Raw genomic sequence first — 22,619 nt, forward strand, 5'->3', positions numbered from 1 at the left:
GCCAGCGACTGACCCTGAGTCTCTAAGACTCAGGGTTGATGATGGAATCCTTTACAAGAAACTGTTCATTTTCAAATCACCATGCGATATATCCTTCGAAGCGATTTCTCTTCGGTACTACGGAACATGCTCTGTATCAGTGAGTTACGGAAGTGATAACAGAGTTCTTGAAATAGTTCAATTTCCAGATCCACTGACAACTCACTGGCATTCTAGAAACGTTAGCCTGACGAAATCTGCTTCTCAATCGCTTCACAGTTTCATGAAGAGATCTAACACCAGCAAGTTACTGATCACGATTTCCCCAGGGATATCTCATTGTCAATTGTACCCAGTCGACCACAATAGAGTAAAAGGACTGGTCATCTTTGGACACGGTAAGGCTTTGAAATATGGTGTTTCCCAACTCCTTTTTACCAGTGATGCAAAGGTATATTCGCATATTCGGAATATTCTAGGATACCTACACCAAAAAGAAAATTCGAATGCAGCCAGTAGCATTGGAGTACTCTGTCACTCGAACATTTGTGTTGCGTCGCTGTATTATGCAGCTCCCACCATGAATCCTCTGTAGTGCTTACGATAAGAGAGACGAAATATGTTCTTAGAGCTGTGAAGCTTGTTCTTTGGCCAGATTTTCTCTTTCACCAGTGAATATTTACTATCCAGGTTTTCTGTGGAGGACATGACTGTTGGGTTTGACTGATTGAAGTGACTGAGCCACTTCACAAGAATACCGTATATTCGTTTGTTCGCCAAAGCAATATTCCATGACATATTTATTCCAGAAAACATCTGTTGTTGCATCACTGCTTTTCACCTCAGACCTGCTCAAGAATATCGTGGAAAGAATATGTTGCCTGTTTCCACGATGGACACCAACTGCCTCTATATGGCCATGGAAACATGAGAAAGAGTCTGGTTATCATTCTCATTGACGTATTCAGCACACCAGGTGCAAGCAACGCTGTCTAGAAAAGTACCTTTGCGATGACTGCTTTTTAAAAGAAATTTGTGTGGAAACAAAGCTTTTGAAGTCAATTATTTTGCAGTCGCCTCATACAATTTGTTTAAACACTCCGTCTCTTCATAATGCTGGGTGTTTGTTCTCTGCAGTTGTTCCAACGTTTGTTTCACCCAGCTCGGTCACCAATACTGCAATAACGACAAATGTACCTTCTAGCCGTGCCTCAACAATACAAACTTCATTTACGACCGCTCCCTTAGTGGAGTCAACAAGCAAGATTGCAAAGATTGACAGTGACTCAAGTGGATTGAGTTTAGTTACCAGCATTGTTATTCCCTTGGTTTTACTGGCTGTTCTGCTAGGCGTTTTTATTCTGCTGTTATTAGTAAGGTCAGGAATCTTTCTCTCTAAGAGCAGTCATCCGTGGATTATTGCTGTTCGTAGAACAACCGGCCCCAAAAATCTGCCAGAGCCGAGAAATCAGTTTTACCAGAATCACGATGGTACTGACCGCGTTTACCAGAGTCCTGCGGCCGAACTGAGGGATCCCGGGCTGTATTCGTCTGTTGGACCTGGTTACGGCAATCCAACCAACCGTCCCCAGACACCTCCTGGTGCTCGTAATGACCGTGTTACAGATAATGAGTCGTTCATGTACGCTACCTGTGATGGTGCTGCTCCGATGAGTTATGTGAATACGGAAACGAGGCAGAAAGATGCTGGTGAGCCATACGCTAGTGTCCAGTCAATGTTTGATCAACCAGCGCAGGACGTCCAGTCAAATCCGGCAAACAACGAAACACAGGCAGCCGGATGTGAAGAAAGGTCAGCTCTGACTGTCTGCTACTCAGTTCCTCACAAGGGGAATACGACAGATGTTTGCAGACTTTACGAAAAGGCAGAGCAGTGCACGGCTTCTAAGCCTAACGAAGCACCCCGCACTTCAATTTACATCGACCCTATATGTCGTGCTACGGATGTAACATCACTTAGCGTCTTATCGAAGTCCGCACAATCCGACGTACAAAACCTGGAGAAGTCTATCGATCAAGATGATGTGGAGCGCGAACAACGCTGTGGTCTGAGTGACGCAACACCAGTAGTATGCCGCGATACCACAACCACCACCACCACCATTACCAGCACCAACCCGCAGTCATCTCGCCTATCCCTTGCAGCCACATCGATGCCGGTCGAATCAGACACCCAAAGATGTGTGTCTCCATCTCAGGTTCCAAAGCCTCTGCCATATCGGGTATTCAAAGTGTTGAAGGATAGTCAGGGCGATTACATGAACCCACAGGACACAGTCTCCAATCAAGGGGCTGACCAGCCTGATACAGACACTGATCCTAACATCTAGTATGAATATTCTTCATCCTTCAAAGTTCGTTTTGAAAACTATTCATACTTCCCAACAATCATTCTCACCCTTCTATTCGGCATGTTTTCTCATCATTTTGTAGATCTCAAACATACATGTATGTCACTCTGAGCGTAGGGTTTTGTCGGTGAAGCCCAATACTTTTAGCTAGCCGAACTAGTGTAGCTCTAAAATACATGGTATGTAGCCTCCTCCGGGATTATGCTCCTGCTTCTCCCACCCAAAGTCTAATTGACCCCAATCCTGAGTAGCAAATCTCCACTGCGCTACCCTATTGCACCCTTCATTTGACACTCTACTTTCACTCCTATTATCTGTTTAATTAATTTAATTGAAATATATCGTCATGACGAATCCCATTTTTGAATAGATGTCATGCGCAACCTTAAAGATTTAGTTACCCAGTTCTTTACTATCTTCTACACTGTCAGTAATAGATTTCAAAAATCCAACATACTGGTACTTTACGATGCTTTTCATTCAGATATAAACGAATGTGCCAATGGCGCGTATGCCTGTCGTGGAATGGCTAATCCTGGAAACAGAAAATGTGTGAATACTGTGGGGTCGTATTACTGCCGATGCCTGGACGGATTTACAGGTTCTACATGCATAGGTAAGCTGCATGATCTTCAGATTTCTTCCGCCAATTTAACCGATTCATCATTTGCGTCGTCGAGTTGTAGTGAGCCCTGTATTTCAAATTGTCTTGTTAACTCAGTTTTGTCATCATCGTGCAACTTGCAGCAATCTTTGTAGAAATTTTTCTTAAGTTGACGGGATAGAAAATTCTTCGTTGCTTCGGGCCTTTGCCTGGACTCTTCTTCGTTGAGCTGTCCTTCCAGTCTTGGACCTTTCGTAAACTCAGCCTTCCAAGTTGAAAGGTTATCGATTTGAGTCTGCCAGAAGATAAGTGTTAGAGTTAGGAGTCAGGTTGTTGAATGTCTCAGTACTGTTTGACAGCGTCATCCCTTCTTGTCGCACGAGCTATAAAGATCTGGTGACGTTAGTGGACAGTTATTCATAACTGGTGCCATTTTATCCTTCTCTTTTTATCTTTAATGAGTTTTTTTTTTTGAAACAGAAATGGTGCGGTGAAGAAAAGGAAGGGCAGGACGATCGAGGCGATTTTGTTTTGGTCCCCTGCAACCATTCAAACTGGAACCAATCGCTTATTGATATTCAGTTTGTGGATGAAATTCACGCCTCTTCAGTTGCATTTGATTGAACTTTGTGCTCCGGGAATGCTGCCAGTTGTTGCATTTCACCATCCTAAGATTACCGCCGCTCCATTTCCGGTGCGGTTGGTTGATTGTTTTTTTTTATTTTGCTTCGCACATTCAAACGGAATGACGACCCAGTAAAATGATTGAAAATGATTAGCCTTGAAGTTGATATGGAAGAACTTAGTAAAGTCACTGGAAGCACATAGCAAGAGATTAGGAAACTCATAATCTCGAGTACACGGGGGAGGGGGTGGGGGGGGGGGTGGGGGGTGGCGGAAGAATACGATGTATCTGTGATACTATGTGAGTATTACTGAACTGCTCGGGGAAGGAGAGCAGAGCGATCAGCAGTATCTCGAACTGCCCCCTACAGGCGTGTGGTACACGTGCATGTTTCAACTCAGGTAGCAGGGTAATTGTGCCGACCTCACCAGAGATAGAGCGATCCACAGCAGAGCACTAGCAACAGAAAATCTCAGCTAACCGGCGGGGATACGGTTTGCCTGGCTTTGTAGGCCATTTGACTGCTGATGGGAAGGCAGGGGTGCCTTGTGCGGAGTCAGAAGCTGGGCGAGCGCAGGGCTCGTGCGGGTGTGAACTCATCGCCAGATGGTCATTAATATTTCTGCCGCTATAGCAGACTGACAGGGTACAGGAAGTGAGCAGGGAGTAGTGATCAGCGACTGCATGGCTGTCCGAGGCGTTTTGCCTTCGATACAGCGAATGGCACTGTTTCGTGCGGTTTGTAGTCCTTCCACCTGATCCTCTCGCATTGCGGTTGATAATAGCCATAAAACAGGTCGGTCATAATGACCACCTTCGCAGACACCTGACGAGAGCGTCTTGATAGGCATCGGCAAGGGCGCCACAGGGCACCAATTGTCTTGGCAACCTTGGTGACCACAGTCATAGTTAACATGGGTGTCCCAATTTAGGCAATTGGCAAGGTGAACGCCGAGGTAGCGCGCAGAAGATGCTGAAGGGAGGAGACACTCGCCGCTTTTGACTGTTATCTCCGGTACATTATTGTGTGGATTGATAGTCAGAACCTTCGTCTTGTCGGCGTTCAAGATGAGGCCTCGAGACTTCGGCCAATCGGCCAGAGCAGTTTCTGCTGTGGTGAGGGTTCTGGACGCTTCAGCCGCTGAGATCTGGGGGTCGTACATGGCTATATCATCTGGAAATTGTACACTTGGCACATGCAAGGAAACCGACATCTCGTGTCTATATACTGAAGAGGCCAGACTATAGAACAGGACCGGTGGGCATCCCGCTGGTGCAAGCCAGAGCAGAGCTGATTGAAGGGGAGAGGAAGATCTGCTGCTAGCGGCCGGACAAGTAGTCGTCGACCACATTGAGGGCAATTCCAGAAATTACAACAGCAAGGTCTCGGATCAAATTGTAGTGGCGCCCTTCATCACTAAAGCCTTCGAATTTTCTAGTTGGCACAGCCTTGTGATCTTGCCACTGTCTCTCGTAGATTGTACATCAGCATTTTCCGTAGAACATTTCTTGCGGAGAGCAAATTGTGTTTTGGGTAGTGCCTTGCTCAAGTCCAAATGACGAAAAAGCTGGTGTTGTACTATTCTCTTCAGCAACTTGGTACTATTGCGATAAAGGATACAGGTCTATAGTTGGTTAGGAGTTGGGGCCTTGTTCAGTGGCACAACAGACGCCAATATAAATCCAGATGGAATGGTTCCAGTCCTCAGCGAGTTGCAGAAAAGCACAGCAAGAGAATATGCCAACAAGTCAGCACAATGCTGTAGCAGAGAGCCCGGTTTGCCGTCACAACCTGTGGCTTTACGCGCATACAAATTGTCAAGGAGACGTCGGACGTCCGCAGGAGTCACAGGATCAGGTTAGGTCAAGGTCACAGGTCCAGCGGGACCTTGCGGGGTGCAGAGCTTTTCAGAACAGTCCGCATCGGTGACAATGGAGTGGAACGTGTGGCCCACCGCAATGATGCTACAACTAGGATCTTCGCGGCGACATGAATGCCCAGTGCGGCGAACAACTCTTCAACTCCAAGCAACAACGTGCATCCTTTCACGTCCTTTCTTTTTATTGGTTGTTCCAGCCCTGCTGCTCCCTCACCTCCACCTTTAGGCACTGCATATTCACATGGATTATTCTGATTTTGGTGGCGGCCTTGGCTGTCATTAGCGGTGTCGTTGCCATTTTATGGTTTACTGTATCTGGCATATCATATTTCGTAAAATAATCCTGCGCTATACAAGGATGACACGTAGAATTGCATTGACAACACCAAAGATCAGAAAAATGCATCCTCGTGAGCGAGATACACTCTGAAAGGAAGGTGAAGAAGACAATGTAAATGGAATTCTCACGTTTCACATTGCCACTTTGAAGGAAGGCAAAATATACTGGAGTGTGTCCTAATCGCTGCTTCCAAGAAAGTATTACTCTAAATCAACTGATGTTCGCTGGCGATTTAATTCCGCTGATTTTGCCGTTTGGTACCAACGGGCCAAAGTAAATGTCAGTCCAAAGTATGTCATAGAGGCAAATGATGCATAATTGAGCCATTGCTACATTTGAGAGCACCAGCTTCCGATCGATGTCTTTTTGCAAACTCCAATCTGCCAAAGTTGAATATCGGCCAGAAGTTTCATTTCGAGATCGGCCAAAGTTTCTCACCGACCTAAACACCTTGATTCAAAGTAACGAGATGGGCAGAAAGCATGCCTGCACTACACATTGAGCAGTCAAAGAGATGGTGGACAAGCCGTTGATTATCCACTCTCATTGTAATATCAAAAAGTATTCTTTTTAGACCAAAGACAACTTCATGACTATTACCGCCGAAGTCGCAACATCTAAGTTCAAAAGAGTGGTATATTATTTCTATCTTTATTAATCAAATATACCACTCTTTGGTCGAAAAAGAATACTTTTTGATACTACTTTGTTCTAGCAGTGTTGATGATTTGAGTGTATGTGTCTCTTTGTCTGTCTGTGTTTCCTGCCGTTTGTCTGTCTGCATGTATGCACATCTGTCCGTGTCACATTGAGAAAAGGCCAGGGTCTCCATACGATGACATTTTACTAGTAAAGGTTCAGCGGTGTGTTCGTCTGATTCTGTGTGTTATGCCTGCTCATGTTGACATTTGTGCTTGGTGGGGCATGCGGACATGTGTACCGAACACATTGCAACGGGTTTTAATCTAATGGGCATCTAGACATTGATGAATGTCAAAATGGCAAACACAACTGCAACGAAATGGTCAATAGTGACAACAGACAATGCCAGAATTTGAACGGCTCATACCATTGTCCCTGTCTTCCTGGATATGCTGGGTCGCAATGTGACGGTGAGTAATTTCGACAAGTCCCTATTCACAAATGCATGAACTATTTAACTAATAATTTATTGCAACATCCCAAGACTCAGTGAAAACATAGGCCGATGCGAAGAGAATTCTATTCAAATTTACTAGGACAGTCCCCAAGACGGGGTGCCCTGATCTTTTATTAAAGTAATGCATAGTGACATTTCGATGTATTGGGCTGTGATTAGCAGATGTTGCAATAGGGGCCGTGTATGTTCATCGTTTCAGACCGTGGGGTATTTCGGAAGAAGTTGTGAACTCAATTCCCCCAGATTTGTAGAAGGGTTTCGAATATCGGATTACACCTTGTTCCATTTGTGCCTAGTTCACTACCTGCTTTCCCCGTCACTATTGATATTCTATGTGTGTAACGCTAAAAAGAGGTGTACACACAGGCATACCATGACACAAGAACATCAAAATCATGCCATGGTGTGACTGCATGCACACTTTCTCTACCATTACACTTGGATTCTTGTCTCCACGCCTCCTGTTCAAGTCAATGTGCGCACTGTAATTTTCTCCTGTCTTTGCTTTGCGTGTATATTCACGAACCCGTCACTCAAACGCAACCAACTTTGACACAAATGATCAATTAATTAAAGGTGGATTCGTCTCCATTGTGACCTTCGCCATCTCCATCAGTCTTGTGGTAGTCGTCTCTGGGCTCACGATCTCAATTCTGATAGCTCAGCTGAAGAGAAAATATACGAAAGCAGCCCACATGAGAGTTCAAACTGCTGCTTTACAGAACACGGTGGGAACAGCTGGCAGTAACGCCCTATCCCTAACAGGGAATGACGCCTATGGGACAACGACGTCTGGAGTTCGACAAGATCCTTCTCTGTATGATACTATACAGTAATCTCTATGCATCATTGCTCAGAAGCAGAAGCTCTACATGGATCTTCACGTGCACTGATAGCATAGTGACGTTTGGTGTACATTGTACATGTGCATGTGTATTGTAACTATGCTTGTAAAGTATGAATATTTTTCATACTTCAAAGTTCTTTTTGAAAACTATTCATACTTCCCAACAATCATTCTCACCCTTCTATTCGGCATGTTTTCTCATAATTTTGTAGATCTTAACATTATGCAACATGCATACAAAACAACATACATGTATGTCACTCTGAGCGTTGGGTCTTGTCGGTTTTAGCTAGCCGAACTAGTCTAGCTCTAAAACACATGGTATGTAGCCTCCTCCGGGATTATGCTCCTGCTTCGGCCACCCAAAGCCTAATTGTCGCCAATCCTGAGTAGCCAATCTCCACTGAGCTACCCTATTGCACCCTTCATTTGACACTCTCCTTTCACTCCTATTATCTGTTTGATTATTCGCTATTTTCTGCTGTGTTCCAAAATTAGATCCTCTCTTTCATTCTAAATCTTCCATTTTCCCCCGTGCTTTTATCCCCTCATGCTGATGCTTCCTCCCGAATTTGGTGCGCCTGCCATGTGAAGATGCCGAGACCTCTGGTCGGTTGAGCATGGCAAGCCCCACCAGCACCATCTCACCCCATGCTAGCCTCATGTGCCTGCCAGTAAGTTGTGTATTTAGTTAAACAATAAAACAATGTTTTGAGTGTGACCAGGTTCGAAACATGAAATCAATACGTTTTTAACAGCCTGCACGACGCCTTCGTTTTTAATTGTTTTTATTCGGTCTGGTCTCCCTTTTAGATAATGTTAATACAGTATACATGTATATGTATTTGATATTATTTGAAGTGTGTTCATTTTATAAAGGTAGTTCACGCCTCCTTTCGGGCTATTTTAGCAGGTAATATTCACAAAGGATTTGCAGCGATATGAATTTCCACGATATCTTGTGGTCATCAGGGTGCTATTGCTTCAAGGGCTTACTGACCTTCTTGCCTCATTTTTTCATCTCTCTTATATCATGCTTGCTGTGCTCTTCTATTCTTGGTTGAATCCACCCCTACCCGTAATAGCTCCTCGTCCACACAAGCGCTCAACTGTATCGAATTTTGAAGTTTCAACTTCACTTTAGTCTGCTTTCCATCAGAAAGAATGATGTTCTGGCACTCCCCTCGGGTACCATCGCAAGAATGAGTTCTGTGTGTTGAGCAAACATCTTTTGACACCTTGCTTCTTTAACTTAATTAAGAGAGCATGTCTGAAAAAACCAGAACATTTGTGCAAGTCGATCTCTCAGATTTCGCTCAAATGTTGCAGGAAAGTTTCCTTTGGGGTGTAGATCGACTATGCAAAGCCCGCGGAAAAGTTTCTGAAGCGAACTTTGAAATTGGGATACCCCTCACAATTGTGGAAAAATCACATGATTCATGAGACAACAAACGAACCACGCCACAGCGTACAAGAACAAGCTACCAACAAAACTCCATCAAGCCAACATTACATCACCTTAGTGGAGTTCTTGGAGTAGCACTGCTTAGCCACGTCAGCATCCCAGAAGCCGAGGACCATCATCCCTCGACGCCAGAAATGATCGTCTTGAAGATTGCCAAATTACAAGCGCTGATAACACAGCGAGCTTCGTCCTCACTAAGCAAACACTATATGTCATGCAGGTTCTCACACGCAACGGGAACACTTCGTGGTAGTAAAATAGATATTTCGCAAACAACAAAAAGACAACTCTTTCTCTTCCTTTCGAAGAACCGAACTTGCCGGGCCTCCTCGAAAAGCCAACCAACTCTGAAAAAAACCTACACTACACTAGTACGGGATTCAGCGCAGAGCAAAAAATAATCATGAGTCATTATACAATACATGCAGTGTAGCCGTGAAAACTGGTGAATAAAGAATGCAGTAGGTTGGCAGCACGTGACCCGTCGTACCGCAGTACGCGACGGCGTCGCGGCTTAGAAATGAAAGGAAACACTGCGAGAAAAGACAAAACGAAAATACATGTCCCTTTGTCAAAACTTAGAAGAAACAAACAAAATGCGACCAAGAATCATTTTGAGAGTCAACGTCAATACTCTTGTGCAGTTGTGCAAATTCTTGTCTTGCACTGTGCAACGCAAGAAACAAACAACCTACTAAATAACTCGTGAACTAACTGTAGGCTAAATCACTACATGTACGCGAAATTGCGTTCCTAAATAAACTGAATTTCTGAGACATTTCATATTTCACATCCTGAGGGAAATATTGAATAAATAGTAAATATGTAAAAAGGCGACGTGGAGACAATAATCTTAATAATGCAATGAATATAACTAAATGCGCACTCATATCACAACCATGGGGACGAATCATGTATTCCAGAACGTTTTCTTGTCACAATTATCAATGGAATTCGTGACTAAAGAGAATGATGAAACTACAATAGGATGTATACACTTGCAGTGGAACAGCGAGGATACAAGCATAGTAAGAAAAATAGCACAAACCTAGGAACAATTTGCACAGGTAACTGCAAGTGTATAAATCCTATTGTAGTTTCATCATTCTCTTTAGTCACGAATTCCATTGATAATTGTGACAAGAAAACGTTCTGGAATACATGATTCGTCCCCATGGTTGTGATATGAGTGCGCATTTAGTTATATTCATTGCATTATTAAAATAGTAAATACATCATAAAAAAACACATGGCCACGACGGCCTTCCCAACATACCCCCTTGATACATCCTTATCAAAGAATGAGTAAAATAAGAAAAGAGATCGAACTGACTAAAAATTGCGATAAGTCCATCTAAAACGTGCGTACGGACTGTCAGCCTTTCACAACCGGACATAGCCGTACAACTGACCTGGTTACCTGCTTGCCTCCGACCTGGAGCTTAGCGACACGCACTCTGCCGTCAGAACCAGGGTAGACCTCCAACACCCGTCCAAGAGGCCACCTGCCACGGGGGGTATCAGCTGACACAACGAGGACGATGTCACCGACACTGAGATCCGGGTACTCTTTCCACCACTTGGAGCGACGATTCAGGGCTGGTATCCACTCCTGCATCCACCTTCGCCAGACATGGGATACAAGCATTTGGACGTGTTGCCAGCGGCGCCGAAGACACGGTGACTCGACGGCAGGATGATAGTGCTCAATGCGTCCAACCAGGAAGTGATTCGGTGTGAGTGGCAAGTCGTCGCGGCTGTCACTAGAGGGAGGAACAATTGGACGAGAGTTGAGTAGCGCCTCTGCGCTGCAGCATGCTGTTCGCAGCTCCTCATCGGTGATTGATGCCTGCTGTAGAACATGGTAAATAGCCTTCTTTGCTGCTTTTACCATACTTTCGTGAACGCCTCCAAAGTGTGGTGTCTGGGCAGGGATGAAATGCCACTTGATCCTCTTCATGGTAGCGCTGTGCTCCAGGACGTGTTGCTCCTGCTCGGTGAAAATCTCCGATAGCTCACGATTAGCCCCGACGAAGTTCGTTCCATTGTCCGAGAGCACTTCAGCAGGAACACCACGGCGGTTGCACATTCGTTGAAAGGCGTTCAGAAAGCTGTCGGTATCCAAACCTGTGGCCATTTCCAGATGCACAGCACGACAAAGACAGCAGGTGAAGACGCACAAGTACCGCTTAGCTCGTCGTTGCCCTAGACCCTGTACTGTTGCGAATGGTCCAGCAAAGTCTACGGCCACGCGACTGAAAGCGTGGAGAGGCTCCTTCAACCGGATCTTGGGCAATGGTGCCATGATCTGCGTGGCTGGTTGTGCTTTACGAAATTGACATTTCACACAGGAACGTTCGTACTCCCGGATGGCTTCTCGAATCGCCACGATCCAATATTTCCTCATGAGGACTGCCATAGTGTGAGCTGTACCTGCGACGTGATGGTCTGCCTCATGCTGGTCTCTGATCACTAGCTGTGTTATCCAGCAAGACCGCGGCAAGATGATCGGGTGCTTGGCGTCTTGACTGAGATACTGTGCCTCTTGGAGCCGTCCTGTCATTCTCATCACACCAACTTCATCCAAGAACGGGGTCAGGCTGCTCAGTGGACTGGTTGCCGGTAATGGTTTGCCCTTCTGCAGTGACGAATATTCAGCAAAGGCGTCCTTCTGGCTTGACCGAATAATGGCCTGGAGGCTGTTCTCGACCTCCTCGACCGTCAGCTGACCATACTGTCTCTGCGTGGCTGGGATTCGGCAGTTTGAAGAAAAGCGCAGCACCCACGCCGTCAAGCGGACCAGCCGCTGAAGCGAAGAGAATCGTTCAGGCGCCAGAACCCACTCGCTCATCGAGAGGAAAGACACACATGTCACTTGGTGGTGTTGCTGACCTTCTTCGGGTGGTTTGGCTTTCGTGCGGACCTCTGGTGCAGCTGGAACGTTGAATCTCTCGGGCTGCTGTGGCCGTTCTTCGATGCTCTGAACGAGATATGACGGACCGTTCCACCACAGCACATTCATCGCGATAGTAGCGCTTGATGTTCCTCGTGACAGGATGTCAGCTGGATTCACCGCCGTCGGAACGTAGAACCACTGACTAGGCGAGGAAGAAGCCTGGATCCCACCGACGCGGTTGGCCACGAATGGCTTGAAGACCCGGCTGCTGTTCCTTATCCACCACAGGACATCCATGCTGTCACTCCAGAACACGACATTCTCCATTGCGATGGCGAGTGTCTTGGCTACGGACACACCAAGACGACATCCGATGACTGCTCCCATTAGCTCGAGTCGGGGGATGCTAACAGCTGATAACGGTGCCACTTTGGCTCGAGCCATGACGAATCGACTGGACCTCGTACCATCCTGGTACACATGACAGAGATAAGCGACTGCTCCATATGCATCTTGCGAGGCATCGCAGAATACATGTCGCTTAGTCTCCACCACCTCTTCATCGCGTTGAAGACACCGGTGAACTCGGACATCCTGGAGTGCATCCATGTCGGCACACCACTTTTGCGCCTCTGCGCCTAGCTCTGGCGGCAGAGAGTCGTCCCAGTCAGCACCTGCTAGCCACATCTTCTGGAACAACATCCGACCAACTATGGTGAATGGCAGTACGAATCCGATCGGATCAAACAATGTGGCTAGGTTCTTCAAGAACGCTCTCTTGGTGACAATGTCTAATGGCGGCTTGACATGAATCAGGAACTCGTCTTCCTCTGCTCGCCACTTAACTCCGAGAGTCTTGGTCGTCGGCAGGATTCCACTAGCGAGGTCCACTTCCTTGGCTCGGTCCTCCTCGGGGACTTCGGCGAGCACCTCAACATTGTTGGAAATCCATTTTCGCACATGCATTCCAGCGAGACCCCACAGCGCCGTAAGCTCGTGGTACAGCTGAATCGCTAGCTCTGTTGACTTTGTCGAGTCCATTGAATCGTCCATGTACGTGGACTTCAACACGGTTTCTGCTGCCATAGGAAACTCCTCCTGGTTCCGCCGCGCATGCTCTTGCGAGACCAGTTGAGCTAAGAATGGAGATGCATTGATCCCGAACACCACTCTATTGTACTGGTAAACGGCCGGTTGGTCCTCCGTATCTTCTCGCCAAAGAAATCGATGGAACTGTCGGTCATCCTCTTCCAACTCGATTTGTAGATACATCTCTGCCACGTCGGCTACCAGTGCATTTGGGTGTCGCCGAAACCTCAGGAGAACGTCGGTGAGGTCCCGTTGTAGTTTGGGCCCAGTGCTGATGTAGTCATTCAGACACTTGCCTTTCGTCTTTGCTGCTGCATCAAAGACCACACGCACCTTTGTGGATGTAGCCCCAGGTCGTACAACAGCAAAGTGCGGCAGATACCAGCCGTCGCCATCACTTGCGTTGCTGATCTTGCTGATATACCCTTGTTCTAAGTGACGGCGAATCACGGTTCGGTATTCCTCAGCGACGTCTGGCTCCTTCTCCAGGCGTCTCTCTGCTGCGATGAGCCGCTTCATTGCAGTTTCTCGACTGTAGTTGTCCGGAGGTGGTCTCTTGATCCACGGCTCCGAAACCTGGTATCTTCCGTTCTTGTAGGTCATCGACTGGACCGTCTGATCAAAAACGGCTTGATCATCTGCACAGAATTTGTACGACTGGGGAAGTTCCTCCACCTCCCACATCCTTCTCACCAGTGCATTCAGGTCGACGTCCTTTCCGAAGTATGTGCGGGTGAAATTTGTCGTCTGTTACGGTCTGGTGCTCCTGCCAACGCATGTCCACCCGAGTGGCGTTCTGCGTGCGAATGGCTCATGAGCCTCACCATAGACTTCCTCCATGCACCTGTGGAGACTAGCGTGGTCAAGGCCGATCAGCGCCTCTACTCGCTTCTTCTGGCATTGCGGAAACTCAATGCCGTTGAGGTGCGGATACCGTGTCTGATCTACCGACCAATCATGAGGTGTAAGGTTACCGGTGACATTCTTGGCAGTCAGAGCAGAGAACTGTGTGATAAATCTGCCATCCAGACTCTCGATGTGGCAGTCGACTGGCATGGTCTCTAGGGTCTCGATGCGGCCGTTCAGCGTGCTCACTGACACTTCTTGTGTGGGAACGCTAAGCTCTAGCTGTGCCGCAACGTCGCAATTAAGGTAAGACTGCGTGCTGCCGTCGTCAAGCAGCGCGTTGACCGTGACATTCTTGTCGCCGTGGCGAAGTATGACGGGAACGGTTCGCAGTGCGACAGCTCTAACGCCGACACTACTCATATGAGTGGCCATGGAACTGGTGTCACCCCCCTCCGTGGAGGCGCTAGCCTGGAGCACTGGCTTCTGTGAGGCTCCATTCGAGTCTGTAGTAGTACTAGACTTTCCGTGCAGCAACGCGTTGTGGGTCTCTGTACAACCATCTGCACCACAGGGCTGCAACCTGCGACAGTTATTTCCCAAATGAGCAGAGTTTAGGCAACGGTAGCAAAGCTTGAGCGTCCGGGCCTTCTGCAAACGCTCTGCAATTGACAGCTTCCGATACTCTAGGCATTTCCAAACGGGATGGATCTTCGTGCAGATCGGGCAACTGCTGCTGCTCTGGGCCTTCTTGGGCTTGTCAGCGAAGAATGCCTGATGCTTTACTCCACCATGACTGGCCTGGCCCTTCAGGGGGTGACTCTTTGCTGTTTGAGTGGACCCTACTGGAGTTGCCGTGGAGATACCTTGGATCGTCTCCTGGGCTCGTACTTGGAACTCGCTTTCCAGCTCCACCCATTGCAGAAGCGCTTCGACAGATTGAGAGGTGCTTGTCTGATGTATCCACTTCTGGTAGCTCAGCAGAAGAGACACCCCCAGCTTCTGTGTTAGCCGGACATAAAATGTCCCGTTAGCCAACTCCTGTGTCTGACCACTCGCCTTCAAATTCACCACAGCGACATCGAGTAGCTCCGCAAAACGCTCCAACTCCTGGGCGTTTGCAGATCTCATCGCTGGGAACTTCTCAAGGGCTTCTAGATGCACTGCAACTAGACGTCGCTGACCACCGAACTTGCGTTCCAGCCTACGTCGTGCTGCCTCATACGCCTCGGCCGAGTAGCCAAGAGTGTCGATAGACCGTAGTGCATCGCCCGCGAGATATTTTCGAAGCTGCAATAACTTCAGCCCATCCGGAATGTTAGCGCAGCCAATGCACATCTCAAACGCCGCCTTCCACGTCTCATATTGCCGCTTGTCGCCCTTGAACGTTGGAATTGACACTTTCTCTAAATGTCGGTACAATTCGATTCTACCAGAACTACTCGCTTGCACAGGTAGACCACTCGGCGATGTCATGGCAACTGGAAGACTGCTCGGCTGCACAAGACCATAATCTTCACGGTTTGACGCGTGACCTGGCTGACCAACTGGTATTTGTTGCATGACCGGTTGGGTCGCTGGTGGGGTAGACATTATTCCAGACTGATTCGGCAAGACGTGCTTCGGGAAGTCGGGTGCCGACAAGAAACCCGGTGGTGTTCCAAATGAGAATGGATGTCCAGAATGGGTCGGCGGTGGAACATACAAATTTCCTGATCCCGGCACAAATGCAGGTGTAGAAGCCGAGAGAGTATGACTTGCAACTGCACGAGGCTGCACAGCTGGAGTTGGTTGCGTCCCACGAGGAGGCTGCACTGCAGGAGTTGGTTGCGTCTGGGCTGAATGCACGAGTATGGTCGTGGCCGACAATGCTCTGGGTGGTACGCTGACCCCACTTGAACTACGGTTAGGGGCAGTGATTACGTTTCTTGCCGAAGCTGCCGTATATACCGGTGCTTGCTGCATGCCAGACTGAGCAATGCCACTTGGTTGGTTACTCCCTGCAGACTGATGACCAATGTTCAGCGGTGTTGCCATGGTTTTGGTGGTTGCCATGGCAACCGGGTGAAGTTTTGACAAGAGCTCCGCCGTAAACGGTAACGTAGGTGCAGACGACAAAGAGACCGGAAAGGACACCTTGATTGTGCGTGACTTGTCTGTACTCACATTGGTTGCCATGGTTGCACTTGACGACGACACAATTGGCTGGCTGTCACTGACGCTTGTCATGTCAGCCCCAGGCGGTTCGTCCTGTCTATCACGATGGTCACCACTTGGAGTTCCCAGGGGGAGTGCCGATGCATTTGCTCCCAGAGGTGCTCCCGAGAAAACGGCAGGCGGCTGGGTAGTCCCCTCAACAGTCGCACTCTGGCTGACACTGGATGCAGACACATTCGCAAAACGACTGAGACTCTTCTCAGCACACATGTTCTGTTTTCCTCAAGGGCCTTGCTAGGAGAGTGTGGCGGTGTCAACATCCTCCCACTTGCTCTGGGATTCTCCAAGCTCTGCGTCAACATTGCCTTTACCAATCTTATGTTCTTGGCTTTTGTGATGGAAGCTGGCGAACTTTCACCCGTTCTGGCTCGACTTGGCCTCTTGCTGATTTCTGCCAGCACGTCGCTGGTCTTGCTGACAGCATCGCTGTAGTCGACGTTGATGACCTCTATCTCCTCGTGCACTTTTTCTGTGGGTAGTCCTAATTCTGCGTACCGAGTTACCAGTTTAAGACACACATCCACAGCGTTGTGAACACTGTCAGTCACGTCATCCAACAACCTCTTGATCTCTTTCGAGGTCGCATCCTCTTCGTAGATCCTGCTGAGCAACAAGTTTCGATTTCGTGTGACATGGAACTTGGCATTGGCCTTCGCTTTCTTGCACTCCTCAAGATCCATGTTGTCCAGTGAAAACCCGAAATGCTACTCACTACCACACTGCGCTTGGTGAAGGAACCACTACTTGACAACCATCCTCTGCTAACAATTTGTCATGCAGGTTCTCACACGCAACGGGACCACTTCGTGGTAGTAAAATAGATATTTCGCAAACAACAAAAAGACAACTCTTTCTCTTCCTTTCGAAGAACCGAACTTGCCGAGCCTCCTCGAAAAGCCAACCAACTCTGAAAAAAACCTACACTACACTAGTACGGGATTCAGCGCAGAGCAAAAAATAATCATGAGTCATTATACAATACATGCAGTGTAGCCGTGAAAACTGGTGAATAAAGAATGCAGTAGGTTGGCAGCACGTGACCCGTCGTACCGCAGTACGCGACGGCGTCGCGGCTTAGAAATGAAAGGAAACACTGCGAGAAAAGACAAAACGAAAATACATGTCCCTTTGTCAAAACTTAGAAGAAACAAACAAAATGCGACCAAGAATCATTTTGAGAGTCAACGTCAATACTCTTGTGCAGTTGTGCAAATTCTTGTCTTGCACTGTGCAACGCAAGAAACAAACAATCTACTAAATAACTCGTGAACTAACTGTAGGCTAAATCACTACATGTACGCGAAATTGCGTTCCAATATAAACTGAATTTCTGAGACATTTCATATTTCACATCCTGAGGGAAATATTGAATAAATAGTAAATACATCATAAAAAACACATGGCCACGACGGCCTTCCCAACACTATACACCGGCAGATTGTGAAACACATCTTCTAGCACCTAGCACATGTCCCCCAACATTCTTTTAGGGTTTTCTTGAAATAAATGTTTTTGAAATTTTCCACTCGACCATGCCGAAATACGTCCAAACTCATACCTGCGCAGGAAAGCTCGCCCCACCGCGACGTCTAGTCAGCAGTTTTGACTTCAACACCATTCCCAGCTCTGCAGAACAAAGTGAATAGTGTTTGCTAATTGAGGACGTAGCTCGCTGTTTCATCAGCGCTTGTAATTTGGCTATTTTCAAGACGATCATTTGTGGCATCAAGGGATGATGGCCCTCGTCTTCTGGAATGTCGGCGTGGCTAAGTGGTGCTGCCCTAAGAACTCTTCTACGGTAAGATAATTTTGGCTTGATGGAATTTTGTCCGTAGCTTGTTCTCGTATGGAGTGCCGTGGGTCGTTTTTAGACCTGTAAATCGTCCCAATATTGGGCCAATATTGAGGGGTATGCCACTTTCATGGCTCCCTTCAAAAGATTTTGCGCGGGCTTTGGAACGTCGATCTACACCCCAAAGCAAACCTACCTGCAAAATTTGAGCGAAATCTGAGAGATTGACTTGCACGAATGTTCAGGTTTTCTAAGACATGCCTTCGTAAGATGTACTGTGTAGACCTTTTGACACAGGATTCACAGCTGAGCACAGAAATGATGCAAAGACCCTCGCATGTACAGTGTAGGTCCTTTTGAACGTTTACACATACATTTGTAGCGCCTCTTCACCTCCACTAGATTACATGCATGTACATGTACATTGTAACATCAACAGTCAGTTGATTAGCACTACACCGACCTGCGCTGCACCTCTTGACCTTAGTACATACCACACACTGCATGCACAGCATACTTGTACACGCTCCGCTCTCACACATTGTTTTGTAATGAATGCATTCCGAGAGTTCGCTTTCTCTGTCCCTCTGAACAGCTGTCAACACCTTTATTTGCCTGGCACTTTCCTTCGCCACAGCACTCATAACAACTATTGATTCCTGCTGTTCTAGCAATACCTTAGGAAGTGTACACGACTACAATAGTCCATACACACGCCTACTCTTCTCTCCACCTCAACCACATTTACTATTGTATTCCACCTAGAACATTAACCACATGCCCTCCTTCATCTAACAAAAGCCTCTTTTCTCTCCATTAAGAATCCCGCAATATTGTCGCAACTTTCTGAAGTTTGACTCTATTTGTTGGCCACCCGGACCCTTTGCACAGACTGCACTAGCTCTCGTGTCCGCTACACTTTACATGTGCAACATCACGCTCACATTGCACTGGTTTGAATCCTACATTGTGACGTACTGCTTCTGTTTGCTTGTGCATGGGTGGGGAAGCATGCATGTGCAATACTGCACTAATAGTCTGTGCTTGTGTCCATAATAATAATAATAATATTAATAATAATAATAATATCAGCCCGCATGTACCCCATGGGTGAGATCACCCATGGGGCTAACGCATCTGTCGGCAAAAGAGTTAGAGAAAACGAGAAACACATGACATACACACCTTCTTCATTCTGTTATTGCAGGGAAAAACTACCTCGATTCCACCATGAGCCTAGGCATGAGGAATATAATATTAAGTACCGGTACAGAATGTTATTTACCAAAAGGATATTCAAGTAAGCGCAGATATTTATTTAGCATGATACGTTAGTACATTGATTCACAATGCCGAGCCAAGCTTCCCTGTCTTGGGAAATAGCTTCCGCTTCGGCAATGGAAACGTTTATTGTCTTTAAGTCATTCTTGATGTTGTCGATCCATCTGGTGACGGGGCGTCCCCTGGTCTTCTTGATGTCTTTGGTGACGATTGAAAGTCTTAGAGCTTTGTAGGATGTCGAGTCACTGCCTTCTCTGATTACATGGCCGAACCATAACAAGCGCCGTTCCCTGCATGTTCTGGTGATAGGCAATTGGTTGGACAGCTTGTATAAGTTTAGCTTGTGTCCATGCCTACCAGAAATTGTACTCGATAACCAACCAATAGTCAGTCGATAGCATTGAATATAGTCGATAGCATTGAATATTATACGAAAGTAGTCGATTCGTTTTAGGGTGAAATGTTTCACCCCTAAGTGCCCGCTTCTGTGAGTTCCCTTCGGGACCGGACACGAAAATTTACTCACTTACTTCAAGTGCATTGCTGTGATTTACACCTTAACTTTGTGGGCATATGTAGGACTCAGTGACCCATCAAGGCTCCGAGATCAATCACGGTCCCCGTGCCCAGTCAAACTTTCACAAATCCCCATGACCAGTCACAAATTAGTTGACCAGTCACAATGCCCCATGGACAGTCAAAAATCACCATACATGTGCATGTGTAGGGCACACAGTTCGTGACTGCTCATGAAGAACTTCGTACTGCAGGATTTGTTGTGGAAACTATCATTCCCTATGAGCGGTCACGGGTAGAATACAGTTGTGATTCCATGCGAACAGTCACATGCGACATGTAGTTGTGACCAATATTTCCCTGTGAGTAGTCACAGGCAGAATGAAGGTAGTTCAGACAGCTTGCTGTCTACAGCATTGGGTAGTTCTGTATTATTACTATTCAAGCACATCTTTTTTCAAACAATCCTCAAGCCAAGAAGTGATGCGCAGACAGAAGAACCGTACTCTTGGTGATACTGATCGCAAACATGATTAGTTCCTCCACGCCATTGAGTACCCAATTCTAAACCTTATCAAAACAAAATTCTTGTCAAAGCAGCATGCCAGTTCAAGAACATCTGGTCAGATATCCATATCGATTTACACGTCTGGTGGGCTCTCACCAATAAACCGGCATAGCAGGCTACATTTGCACCAGCAATCACAAGAAGTTATAGTGAGTGAATATTTCCATAAAATTAATAAGTAGAAGGAACATACGTAATGGACAAATGAAGGTCATGAGGCTCGCCCAAAAACACTGGCAAGAAGACAGTAAACGGTACACAGTGCTCGTATGCATGTACTATTTGCAAATATTATAAAACACGTTATACCGGAGGGTGTACCCAGTGTGCTGACAGTGCTCGACACCGCGGGGGCAGAGCGTAATACAGAACAGAACAACAAGGACAATCAAGGCTTGTTTGCTGCGACTTGAAGTTTCATGCTCTCGCAATCATCAGGCAAAATGAAGGTTGGGTGCCGACCATGATGCCAGTACATATGCCAGGAGAAGATTGGGCTAGCGGTGTTATTTTAGGTAGGAGGCTGTGTGCACAGTGTGTGGTTGTTGAAGGCAGGGGCTAGCAATTTTGCTTTTTGCAATTTTAGCGTAGAATGTGTGGCTGGTGTGGGCAGGAGGTGGTAAGCAATGTGTGTGGATGTTGTAGGCAGGAGGCTATAGTCTAGAGCTTGCAGTGTGATATTAGCACAGTGTACATGTACATGTATACGGCTGATGTGGGCAGGGTATTATGAGCAAGGTGTGTGAACGTGAATGGTGTGGGCAGGAGGCTGTGGAGACATACTTAGGTGATACCGTGGTATTTTAGGAGATACTGGTTCTCATGTCGGCACTTGGACATCATTTTCAAGCGTTTGTTGAGGCTGGATGGTGACCCTAGCGTGTTCAAGATGTGGAACTTTTCTCAGGTACAGAGGGAACACAGCTTTGTGATGTTGGAGTATGCTCGGGCGCGATCTTTTATCCACCATTCAACTTCGTACGGGATGTTGGATTTCTTCAGTTTCCAGATGTGGTTCAAGAATTCAGCCCTGCTAGAGTACTTTACTACCGAAAACCCAACGACACCCCACTGTATGTCAACGTCCACTCCAATCACCCACCGCAAGTCCTTAAGAACATCCCAGCTGGCATCAACAAAACGACTGGCAAGCATCTCCTGCTCAGAAGCGGTGTTTCATGACGCAACTCCCATCCACGCGGAGGCCCTCAACGCCAGCGGCCACCCTAGCACGCTAGTGTTCAAACAGAAAACAAGAAAATGAAGAAGAGGAAGATCTGCATGTAGATGTACACTGTGCCTATATCACACTGCTAGCTGTAGACTATAGCCTCCTGCCTTCAACATCCACACACATTGCTCACCACCTCCTGCCCACACCAGCCACACATTCTGCGCTAACATTGCACTGTTAGCCCCTGCCTTCAACAACCACACACTGTGCACACAGCCTCCTGCCTAAGATAACACCGCTAGCCCCAACCTTCTCCAGGAATATGTACTGGCATGTTCGGCACCCAACCTTAATGTTGCCTGATGATTGCGAGAGCATGAAACTTCAAGTCGCAGTAAACAAGCCTTGATTGTCCTTGTTGTTCTGTTCTGTAATACACGTTATAGATGACGGTGTACCATAATGTTACATCAACACATCTAACAGAGTTATACTGGGTGTGGGAATGAATAGAAGATGTGTTCAAAGCAATAAACTGTGCAAGCATTACGTTGAGCCCCAATATTGAAATGCAGTTTCCTGCAGTCAAAACAAGAGACTCAATCATCTCCGATCTACATCGCCATTCTCATGGCTAACACGACATGATGTACTTTCTTACGATGGTGCTTGAAATGGATCGATGAAGTCTTGAATAGATGTCTTCCCTGAACGATTTCAACTGAGAGGAAGTTTCAGTTTCAACAAGCTGGACATTGTTTTTTTCTGTTGAGTCCTCCACAAGAAAGACAGAGCAACGCACACGAAGGTGCCTGATGTCTCCGGACATTCTTGGCGATGAACATAATATTATTTTCATTGCCATCTTTTTTTACATTTTCGTCTCTGCATGGTCAACGATGTTCATTTCTGGATCCACAAAGCAAGTGCTGCTGGTATGTTGGATCATTTGAAATCAGTCTCCGTTCT

General features: G+C 46.9%; 2 protein-coding genes and 1 long non-coding RNA gene across 3 annotated transcripts; 2 read left to right on the top strand and 1 right to left on the bottom strand.

The window, feature by feature from the left end:
• Window positions 1-193: 193 nt before the first annotated feature.
• LOC135812544 (uncharacterized) lies at window positions 194-2,368 on the top strand. Its single transcript, XM_065325875.1, has 2 exons — window positions 194-377; window positions 1,117-2,368. Exons 1-2 carry the CDS (start codon window positions 263-265, stop codon window positions 2,328-2,330), a joined length of 1,329 nt encoding a protein of 442 aa, XP_065181947.1. The 5' UTR covers window positions 194-262; the 3' UTR covers window positions 2,331-2,368.
• Window positions 2,369-2,551: 183 nt separating this feature from the next.
• LOC135812545 (uncharacterized) lies at window positions 2,552-8,996 on the top strand. The gene is made up of 3 exons (XR_010552845.1): window positions 2,552-2,967; window positions 6,781-6,912; window positions 7,536-8,996. It is a non-coding gene; the product is annotated as an uncharacterized LOC135812545 (long non-coding RNA).
• A 1,650-nt stretch (window positions 8,997-10,646) lies between these two features.
• LOC135812906 (uncharacterized) lies at window positions 10,647-13,940 on the bottom strand. The gene has a single exon (XM_065326124.1). It carries the CDS (start codon window positions 13,938-13,940, stop codon window positions 10,647-10,649), a length of 3,294 nt encoding a protein of 1,097 aa, XP_065182196.1.
• Window positions 13,941-22,619: the final 8,679 nt, after the last annotated feature.

This window comes from Sycon ciliatum, chromosome 3, assembly GCF_964019385.1.
Source record: "Sycon ciliatum chromosome 3, ocSycCili1.1, whole genome shotgun sequence".
NCBI lineage: Eukaryota > Metazoa > Porifera > Calcarea > Leucosolenida > Sycettidae > Sycon > Sycon ciliatum.